We start from the raw sequence: 11,800 nt of genomic DNA on the forward strand, positions 1-11,800 counted from the left end.
CCTGCAGCCCCTCTACTTGAAGGGTGTCTCCTCGGACTTCTCCCAACTACTGGACATTGTTATTTGTGATAGAGATTTACAATTTATCATTGTGTTATTTGTACGAGGATTTTGGTTAAGAGGGGGGCTAACTTAGTCGCAAATTCGGTGTAGGATCTGATAGAGAGTCCATCAGGCTCTGGAGCCTTGTTCAATTTCAGCTGTTTCTCAACACTAGTGACATTAATTCTACAACTATATCTGCCATTGTCACAAATTGGAGAAATAGCCCACAGTACCATCTCTAAAATAACATTTCGGAAAACTAATTCAGAGTTTCTGATTTTGTTTTGCTATTCTTAATTGCTGTCGTTACCCAGTCTACAAGTGTCTGAACACTAACTTTGGTACCAGCTTTACATAGTACCGGAATTTCCTTGGTTTTGTGAGAGATCCGTCCTATTTTATTACAATAGTCTTAGCCGGAAGCAAATTATGAAAAATCCAGGATGGAATGTGACAATATTACGAAAAGGAAACTTGCAACTCTCCATAGAACGGAAATGCTGAGTTGCAGATAGGCACAACAAAAAACTCTCAGAATTAAAGCTTTTGGCCAATAAGGCCTTTGTCAACAATAGATGCCAGACATGCATACACGTTCACCCCCCCCCCCCCCCCCCCCCCGCGCACACATACACACACACAAACGCACACATGGAAACGCAAGAGCAAACGCAACTCACACACACGACTGCAGTCTCAGGCAACTGAAACCACATTGTGACCAGCAGCACGATCGCATGGTGGGAGTGGCGACTGGGTGTGGGGAGAGGAGGAGCGGCAGGATGGTGGGGTGGTGGACAGTGAAGTGCTACAGGTTAGACAGAGGGCAGCAGAAGGGTGTGGAGGGAGGGGAAGTAGCAGGAATGTAGAGAAATAAAAAGACTGGGGTGGTGGTAGCATGATGGCTGGGTTGTGTTGGAATGGGAACAGGGCACCTTGCTGGATGGGTGAGGGCAGTGACCAACAAAAGAGGACACCAGGCAGGTTGTGGGAACCTTTGTCAGTCACTGTCCTCACCCATCCAGCAAGGTGCCCTGTTCCCATCCAGCACTTCATAACCGTCATTCCACCACGAAATACAGTGTTTATTTAATTATGAGAGTCTTTTTGATGTGCCTATCTCTGAGTCAGTAGGCTTAGTAGGTTGGACGGAATTTTCTCTCATCAGCCAAATACATTTAGCATGATCCTACATGTAGGGCTACGTTTTGCCTAGCATTCATTGACCAGTTGTCTCTTTTTCTTTAGATCTTTCTTTAAAATGACTGCAGACTGTGGAGTGTCCCTCTTATCATGAACTGCTCTACATACGTACAAAGTGCACAGCTGACTGTTCTTGTAAACCTCAACCACAATTTTTCTACATGTTGTTCTCAAGAGCTAAATATTTCGAGTTTTGTATTCAAATAGGTCACAATTGCTTCTTTATCCTGTTTGCTGAACATATATGTATTCTGCTACTTGTTTTAGTGGCCACTTGCACGTTGTAAATCATGGTCATTGATACTAGTTTCTGTGTGAGCTTCCTCAAAGAGGTATGGTCATTGTGAAACTATCAGGCGCAACATCATGAGTGGGCTCCCAAACAGACTGTTTTAGGTAATCATCAGACAACTCATTTAGAAATGTTTCACCAGAAGTCTTGTCTCCCCCACCCCTTACTTCAAAAGATGGTTCAAATGGCTCTGAGCACTATGGGACTCAACTGCTGTGGTCATCAGTCCCCTAGAACTTAGAACTACTTAAACCTAACTAACCTAAGGACATCACACACATCCATGCCCGAGGCAGGATGCGAACCTGCGACCGTAGCAGTCGCACGGTTCCGGACTGCGCGCCTAGAACCACCCCTTACTGAACTGTCATTTAACCAGTAGATTGTTGCACAATTAACATCTATTTCAACAATGAGAGAGTGACTTGGAAACTTATATAACAGTGCTTTAGCCTTCTGCATAATTTTTGGTTGCATCTGGAGTAGGTCTAGAAGTTGACAGAGGAACCGGATTCCAAATTAATGTCCACCATGATACTGAGTCTTTCCCAGAAAGCCTCACACGCAATTTATGTTTCTGTTTTGGTTGGTACAATTTGTTTGTGACCTGCGGCAAATGCCATACTATCTCAGTGTATATTTTCGATACAGGTTGAAAGTTTTATCAGTGTCTCACTGTTGTCCATTCCGCGTTTTCACCAACTTCCTGTACCGGGTATTATGTGAGCTGTACTGGGGCAGCTTCAGACCCTGGCACGTTGATATCAGTGCTTCGGAAGTTAGTCATTTGAACTCTAATACTCTTGCAAGTATGTGACACTTCTTTGGAATTATTACTGACACTTTCAGGTCCCTATCGTTATCTGGACTGGATGAAGAGTAGTCTAATCTAAAAACATGTACACTCCACACCCAAACAGCTACCTGAGCAGCAGCCTCTGATGTGTACCACACACCTGACCCATTTAGGGTGTCCATAGAGTACTCAACCCCTTGATGCAAGTCCAAGAATTTTCAGGCTGCTTTGTCACAGAACCTACGAACTCTGAGTCAGTCGTTCCATTCGATTCAGAACGTGGGATGCACGACCAGTTTTGCACTGCAGCAAATTGTGAGTCTCACTGAAATTAGATGAGGCTAGCTTTGTCAACCTTCTCTGCCATTTGAATGATCCAAGTGTGGCCGCAGAGCACAGTCAGCAGCTGGTAGCGCGCTGCTCTCTCAGCGGCTGACTTAATGGCCTCTGTAGAATGCTGAATATGGCTCCCAGCCATACACACTGAGTGCACTTAGTGTTCCCTCACATCGCTTTTTGCATTTCCCTAAGGGATACATTCACTTGCCATACATTTGAACTTCCTGCTGTTAATAGATCCTATCCTTTTATGTTTGCCTCTTCTTGACACAGCACATACCATGTTACTCAACAGCTGAAGTCAGTCTCACTGACTCAGTTTCGATTTCAGTGGAAACCTGCACCTCATATTTGTTGGTTATGATGATGAGTACCACGTGCTGACTCCTCCCCGGTCCCTGCCTCCACCGTCCATGCAGCCTAGTACTACCACTAGCAGACCGCTCGCGGCCAAGGGCATGAGCGGTGACAGATCATGTACCTCGTGTAGAAGTGACAGCAAGATATGGTAGTAACTCAGGTACCTGTGGTATATCGGATACATGACTGTTGGTAACTCTCCCGAAACACCCACGCACAGCAGCTTGCAGGCGGCTGATCTTAGCTTATGGACGTCGGCTTACTATTCCCACGTTCGAGGAGAGTGTTCATAGTAGGGCTGCAGTGTGGCTGGTGTAATGTCTTACAGAATAGTAAACAAGTGTCATTAAATTAAGCCTAGAGAATCATTTTTATACTCTGGACCAGTTAAGCTCCAAGTATGACGAGTTACCATTAATATCTGAAGCAGTCCGTACTGAAATCGATGTTTCCTTTACAGCCTCAGTATCACCTTCTATAAACGCTACTAATCTCCTGCATTCTTTTAGAGACTGTAGTCGAAAACAAAATCAAGATAATAATTACTTTGCGGTGAATGCAGACAATGGAACACGACATGCAACTTACAACAAGCGCTACAAAAGCACTGATTTTCTACGACATACGTAATTCTCATCACTAGTAACTTATTAAAATTCTCAAAAATTTATATTTATTCACGTTGATATACAATGAATGAAGGGATAAACGTATCATTGAATGAGATTGCTACTCCGGAATTTTTATAGAGGATAAATGCTGCTCGTAACGGATGCTAAAGCACAAAATTCGTTTCTCATGGCACACAGCGTACGAAAATACGGAATATAGTGCGACACAAACACGGATTTTGATACAGTTAAGACGAATAACTTGCTTAAAATTGATATGAAGTGTTAGGACGTGACTTTTAGAGGCGAATTTATCTGACACATCTGGTTTTACTCCGACACGAAGGAAATAGCGGAAGTTGGCTTGTATACGAAATTATGATTAAGTAGCCAAGGGAACTGCCGGATTCTCCATTTTGCTGGTTTCGTGTCACATTTAGCACTTGCGTGTGAAAGATGAAGTCTGCAACATCAGTACGTCTCTAAAAAAAAAAAGACGTACAGTGTGCAGCATAATGCAACTAAAGGTGCGTTGGTAACCCTCTTTGAAAATTTTACTATTGTCTTCCGTAGACAGATTGCTTTTATCACTGTAAGGGTCTATGGAAGATACTAGGTGATTTTTTTCTACGATCTACAAACACTAGGGGTTGATCAATGAGATGATAAGGAACAAAAATGTTCTAATGATGTCCAGAAACGCATGGTTCCCATGACAGAGACCATTTATTTAATCATACTTTGTTAAAGAAGCTGCAGTGCAATACCACGTAGCCATACTTTAGAATGAATTTTTTCCTCGTAGAGGGTCGTACTGTTTCTCGCACGTCATGACCTAACATGCAGGAAATCATGAAGGACGTACCCGAAATGAAGAGACACTAGACATGGAAAAAATGTGACTAAAACTGTCAGTACCAGGCAATGGACCGGCCTGTACGGGGTAAGCCAGACGACCGTGTAGAACATTCTCCATGACGATTGTTACTACCCTTATCAGTTAGAGCGTGTGAAGGGGTTACTAGCGACAGACTTTCCACATCGGCAGCAGTTTTGTCGTCGGTTGCTTCACCAGGCAACCATGATTGCAGGGTTTGTGTCATCCATCCTATTCACCGATGAGGCCAGCCTTACGTGGAGTGGCATCTTCAACTTTCATAACAGTCATCGGTGGGATAGAATGCAGAACCCCTGTGGTACGATGACAGCGAATCATCAGCATCGGTGTAGCCGGAATGGGTGGACTGGGATAATTTGCGACCATATTTTGGGACCAGTCTTCCTTCCATGTCACCTAACAGGCGGGAACTATCGGCATTTCTTACGGACGTCTTGCTGCAAGAAGTGCCATTGATGATTCTAATGGTTATGTTATGATGGTGCTCCCGCCCACTTCGCCATTAACGTCCGGATGCATATGAAACGTGTCTTCCCAGGTTGAAGGATCGGATGAGAGGGTCCAGTTGCATGGCCTGCTCGTTCACTGCATCTCAACCCGTGCGATTTCTGGTTATGGGGCCACCTCAGAAGCATCGTGTACGCAGAGGACATTGCAGATGTGGAGACACTGGAGCAGCGTATTCATCCTGCCTATGACGCTGTTCGTATGCAGCCTGGCCGATTTGAACGTGACAGACGGAGCACGCTACTGCGCGTATACACGCATGCGTTGAGGCACACGGAAACCATTTTCATTACGTGCTGTACCTGTCGCAGCGTGGTACAGCGAGTATTAGGCCGCAGTCTTTGTAACACTGTATGTATAATTTGTGTCTGGTGTGGAAACCATACGTTTCCAAACATAAATTAATTAGACTTTTTTGTTCCGTATCCTCTCATCGATCAATCCCTAGAGTCTGTATACGGTGGTAAAAACCATCCTGTATACGCTACGTGATGACTAAATGGCATTCGAACTGGAGCTTTCTAGAACACCAAAAGCGATGATACACTGATACACAATGATGTTGCGAAGTTCGCTCGCAATATCCTTATGTCTGCAACGTGACACAAAGCAGATACCCGAACAAGGTCACTCCGGCGTATACCACGCGTGTTATGCTATTGGCAAAGCAGTAGCGTGGGACGTACGTATTGCCTGTCATCCAGGAGCAATGAACAGTACTGAATACAAGTTTATGTGACCCTTGGACGATACAGCATTCTGAACAAATGAGATATCACATTATTAAGATTAAATTAGTGAACAATTATTTTACATCATCTATCGCTGTTTTAAAAATAAAAGCTCGATATATTCAAGTAGCAATCTACTGTGTTTGAATATGACCGCCGCCTCACGGCGCCTTCGTGGACGTCTCAGACCACCAGATAAGACTGCCGTGATTAAATAAAATAGCACCAAATCAACCCCGTGGACCATGAGGTGTTTTTAGTACTAACGGATCGAACACTTACCTGAGTTGTCGGTTGTTAAAGTATGCACGGTGACTCCGGTATAGGATTCTGAAAAAGAAATTCGCAAAAATCTCAAAAAAAAATTAAACTTATTGTTCATTATTTCACAATAAATTGTTATCCATTATCATACTCAGACTCTTATGAATCGAACAAAGTAAAATTTTTACCTGTAACAGGAACTGGGTGACAGAAGCCAGTAAATATGGCCACCGCCACAAAAATGCGGATGAACCAACTAAAACTTCTGCACAACATGGTGGAAGGACGAAGGTGTCGAGCCAAGTAAGGAACTTTTCTCTCAAAATAAATTCACCGAACTTGCAGTCTGCTGAACAATCTGAAATTTTACGAACAAGCGTAACCACAAAACAAATTTTTTTGCCACTACCTGTCTAGTAAATAAAGTAGCGTAAATTAAATTGAATCTCACCATTTTACAAGGTGGATGCCACTCCGTTGTTCCGAATATACAGTGTGATTCACGAAGAGATGCAAATATTTTAATATGTTATTCTACAAGTAAAACTAAAGAAAAAAGTTCAGGTTACAGTAAAGCACGATTTCCATTTATTTTGTGGTTATTGGTCTGGTGAATATAATAAAACATGCCCAACATGTGTATCTGCAGTAGTTTTCCAGAACATCCATAGAAGCAAATAAGTAGTTTCGTAAAATTTTTAATTTATTACTTGCCCCAATTTTGTTTTTTTTAAATTTCAGACAACTGCTTAAAGTTTTCAACAGAAGTTGCAGAGAAATTAATTTTGGAAAAAATGATGGTAATAACGTTAACTGAATCTGTATGAAAGTGTCAGATTATCTGCTTTTTTTAATATCATAGCAAACTTGAATTCATGTTAAACCGGAAAAAACAAAGCTCAGTGTTAAGGGAATTGTACAGTGTACATACAATTTCATAATACATTCACAATAAATGTTTAAAAATGTCTCCACTGAATTCAATGCATTTAGCTGCACGTGTATGAACAGATTTCGTTGCTCATTTCAGTTTCACAGGGTTGTTCTTAATTTCGTCCGTTGCGCTCACAACGCGAACAAGCAATGCCTCACGTCTATTGACTCTGTCCTCATAAACTATGTCTTCACTCATCCCCATACACAAAAATGCATTGGTGTTAAAGCGGTCGATATGAGTGGCCACAGACGTGTAGCACTTCGACCAATCTATTTCTGGGGAAAATGTTCATTTAAATGTGTAGTGACGGGTCATGTTGGAAATGCATTTGCAGTCGCGTAGCAAGTGGAAGATCTTCGAGCATGCGAAGCATTTTTCCTTGAAGGAATTGTAAGTACTTCTCGCCAGTTAGACGTCCTGGGAAAATGTTTTATTAGATTCACCATATCAATAACAACAAAATGAATGGAAACAGTGCTTTATTTTAAACTTGTACAGTTTCGCGATGGCTTTATATTAGCTAAGTAGCTAAATTTCAGGCAAAATCTTTTGTTAGCCGTAACTCCGTAACTAAACTTTTGCGTATCTCTGTTTATATGAACTTTTTTCTTTAGTTTTACTAGTAGAATAACATATTAAAATACCTACATATCCTCGTAAATCAATCTGTATACTGGCTGATCAGCTGAACTGTTTACTTCAAAAACTTTTGAAAGCATTTAAGAGATCTTTATGATGTTTGCACCTGATTAAATGAGAGAGACTGCTATATGAGCGACGTATAGTCCGTTGTCATACTCATATTCATTCCAGGAGACGGGGATCAACTTCTCTTTTTCAAATGAAACTATAGTACACTACTGGCATTTAAATTGCTACACCAAGACGAAATACAAATGATAAACGGGTATTCATTGGACAAATGTATTATACTAGAACTGACATGTGATTACATTTTCACGCAATTTGGGTGCATAGATCCTGAGAAATCAGTACCCAGAACAACCACCTATGGTCGTAATAACGGCCTTGATACGCCTGGGCATTGAGTCAAACTGAGCTTTGATGGCGTGCACAGGAACAGCTGCCCATGCAACATCAACACGATACCACAGTTCATCAAGAGTAGTGACTGGCGTATAGTGACGAGCCAGTTGCTCGGCCACCATTGACCAGACGTTTTCAATTCGTGAGAGATCAGGAGAATGTGCTGGTCAGTTCAGCAGTCGAACATTTTCTGTATCCAGAAAGACCCGTACAGGATCTGCGGTCGTGCATTATCCTGCTGAAATGTAGTGTTTCGCAGGGATCGAATGAAGGGTAGAGCCACGGGTCGTAGCACACCTGAAATGTAACGTCCACTCTTCAAAGTGCCCTCAGTGCGAACAAGAGGTGACCAAGACGTGTAACCAATGGCACCCCATACCATCACGCCAGGTCATACGCCAGTATGATGATGACGAATACACGCATCCAATGTGCGTTCACCGCGATGTCGCCAAACACGGATGCGACCATCCTGATGCTCTAAACAGAACCTGGATTCATCAGAACAAATGACGTTTTGCCATTCGTGCACCCAGGTTCGTCGTTGAGTATACCATAGCAGGCGGTCCTGTCTGTGATGCAGCGCTAAGGGTAACCGCAGCCATGGTATCCGAGCTAATAGTCCATGCAGCTGCTAACGTTGTCGAACTGTTCGTGCAGATGGTTGTTGTCTTGCAAAAGTAGCCATCTATTGACTCAGGGATGGAGACATGGCTGCACGATACGTTACAGCCGTGCAGATAAGATACTTGTCATCTCGACTGCTAGTGATACGAGGCCGTTGGGATCCAGCACGGCCTTCCGTATTACCCTCCTGAACCCACCGATTCCATAGTCATTGGATGTCGACCAACGCGAGCAGCAATGTCGCGATGTGATAAACCTCAATCGCGATAGGTTGCAATCCGGCCTTTATAAAAGGTCGGAAACGTGATGGTACGCATCTCTCCTCCTTACACGAGGCATCACAACAACGTTTCACCAGGCAAGGCCGGTCAACTGCTGTTTGTGTATGAGAAATTGGTTGGAAACTTTCCTCATGTCAGCACGTTGTAGGTGTCGCCACCGGCGCCAACTTTGTGTGAATACTCTGAATAGCTAATCATTTGCATATCACAGCATCCTCTTTCTGTCGGTTAAATTTCGCCTCTGTAGCACGTCATCTTAGTTGTGTAGCAACTTTAATGGGCAGTAGTGTGCATGTCAATACGTGGTGATCTACTGTGCAGAGGGGGGGGGGGGGACGATGGGGGATTGGGGGGTTGTTGTGAGGGAGGATGCCAGACGGCGAGGTCGGAGGCGGAAGGAAGTCGGCCGTGACCTTTCAAAAGAGCCATCCCAGCATTTGCCTGGAGTGATTTGGGGAAATCACGGAAAACCAAAATCAGGCTGGGCGGACGCGGGGTTGAAGCGTCGTCCTCCTGAATGGGACTCCGGTGTGCTGAACACTGCGCCACCTCGCTCGGTCTAGGATGTGGGCGTGTCTCGCCTACAGCAGTGGCGTTAGCCGGCTAGACGAGCCTTGGGCGGGTAAGGCCTCTCCAGCGGGAGCTTCCGAGTGTGGTGCTTGGGGAAACTGGTCTCTAACAAACGAATTCTGTATGAAAAAGTATAATCCCATTTCAAAAACATCATAACTATAATGCTATTTAAGATATGTGCGTGAACAACATACTGAAGGAAAGAGCAAACTCTCGAGCTTTACATGGTTCCCGCTTGTTTGCAGGAGTGAGCGCCCACCTCAGTTGTAGTAAAAATGGTGTCTGGACAACCGAAAGCGTTTCGTGTTTTACGTTTTGCGCAGTGCGGTTCAGTAATAACCGTTGGACGTGACTTTCGTACTAGGTATGGTGTGGATCCTCCTACAGCACAGAGCATTAGACGGTGGCATGAACAATCCGCAGAAACAGGTTCTTTGTGTAAAGGCAAATCGCCGGGCCATCCCCGAGTGTCTGACGCAGACGTCTAACGCATTCGCCATAGTTTCACAAGGAGTCCGCTAAAATCCGTTCGCCGTGCAGCTCGACAGCTCAACATGCCCCCGATGTCCATCTGGCGTGTGTTGCTTCGACGTTTACACACGAAACAATAAAAAATTCAGCTAATACAAGCTTTTAGTAAAGGTGACAATCATAAACGTTTGAATTTCTGCAATTTCGCTCTTGGGAAGATGGAGAATGGCAGTTTTCTGCCACGCTTAGTGTTTAGTGACGAGCCAAGATTCCATTTCAATGGAACCGGCATAATGTGAGAATATGGAGCACGGAACAAACACATGAAGTTGTACAACATGAGAGCGACTCTCCAAAATTGGATGTGTTTTATGCACTTTCACGGTAAAAGGTGTACGGCCCATTTTTTCCTTTTTCTTTTTTTTTTGCCAAGATTACTGTTACAGGAAGTACATATCTCGATATGCTTGAGAACGTTCCTATCCCACAATTGGAGACTGATTCGAACGACTCCATTTACCAACAGGGTGGGGCACCGCCACACTGGCATCTGGAAGTGCGGGAATTTTTAAATCAAAGTATTACTGAATGATGGATCGCTCACATAGTACCAAACGTTTCAGCCTTACATAACTGGCACCCAACGTCACCAGACCTGACTCTATGTGATTATTTCTTGCGAGGGTCTATGAAAAACTCTGTTAACGTGCCTCCATTACCAACAACAGTGAACGAACTGAGAAATCTCATAACAGCAGCTGCGGAAGCTGTAACTCAAGACATGCTCGCTGTGGTATGGGAACAATCTGAATACGGCATTGACATTTGCCGTACGTCTCAAGGCCGGCATATTGAAGAACTATGAGAAGGTATGAAAAAAAAATTTCAATTTCCCGTTCATAAAAAAACACAATCAGTTGTATTTGTTTATTAGTTTCAGAAGTATAGGTGTGCCGTATAGGATGATTATTTTTGATGCTGCCTGTATAGTTTCGGCAACTGACGGTGGCTCGAAACGCGACACTCTCCTAAACACCATATCATGAAACCGAGGATATGAGAGAGATTTTCGTGAAGAAATGACCTCACCGCAACATGGATCACAATTTTGCGATATTTTTTGCAACATTTAGGAATGCTTTTGATTACGAATATTGCGATAGGCCTTTCATAATTAATAACTAGCTCGCTCTTCGAGGTGTCGTACCATATATGGTGTCAAATCAAAGCTAAGGACGGTCATAAACACTAAAAAAAGTCTGCTTTCATTTATGTAACTTGCTCTGTCTTCTAGCAGCACGATTGTGCAAATGTGACAATATTCTGAATTAGCCACGGTTGAACGAAATAAGATGGTAGTTTAAGTTACTCAGTTGCATAGGTAATCATAATCGATGATGAATACCATAGTTAATGTTGAATACCATTTCATACTAGGTTTACTCATAAATGCAAATCGGCGTTAGTAAAATGTGCACTTCAAGTTTTAAAGATGAAATGAACAGATGGCAGATTAACACTCCTTTTAAATTAGTGACACATTAATCGTATATATTTAAGTAGCACAATTCTTGAGAGTACTGGACAACGTACCTAAATATGATTTACATTTTTGTTAATGTATTAGGTAATACCACACAGCTGATGTTTTGAGTGGTCACAAAATGATTGTGATAACTTTGAGATTATTTTCAATTTAATGATTTGGAATTTAATGCAAAGTGCGTATGAGGGACAGCCTTAAATATGAATATTTCTCAGTGTTAAACGTCGGGTCAGTGTTGGGCGATGCCACAGAGAATGTGGAAGGACGTGGGT

General features: G+C 43.1%; 1 protein-coding gene across 2 annotated transcripts in view; it reads right to left on the bottom strand.

The window, feature by feature from the left end:
* Nucleotides 1-6,404, bottom strand: part of LOC124720010 (ankyrin repeat, PH and SEC7 domain containing protein secG-like) — a 78,902-nt gene extending 72,498 nt beyond the window's left edge. For both annotated transcript variants that reach the window (XM_047245250.1, XM_047245249.1), the window contains exons 1-2: nucleotides 6,235-6,404; nucleotides 6,065-6,112 (exon numbers count right to left, since the gene is read on the bottom strand). In XM_047245250.1, coding sequence (XP_047101206.1) covers nucleotides 6,065-6,112; nucleotides 6,235-6,322 — 136 coding nt within the window. In that variant the 5' untranslated portion in view covers nucleotides 6,323-6,404. The remainder of the gene's footprint in view (nucleotides 1-6,064; nucleotides 6,113-6,234) is intronic.
* Nucleotides 6,405-11,800: the final 5,396 nt, after the last annotated feature.

This window comes from Schistocerca piceifrons, chromosome 11 (assembly GCF_021461385.2).
Source record: "Schistocerca piceifrons isolate TAMUIC-IGC-003096 chromosome 11, iqSchPice1.1, whole genome shotgun sequence".
Lineage (NCBI taxonomy): Eukaryota > Metazoa > Arthropoda > Insecta > Orthoptera > Acrididae > Schistocerca > Schistocerca piceifrons.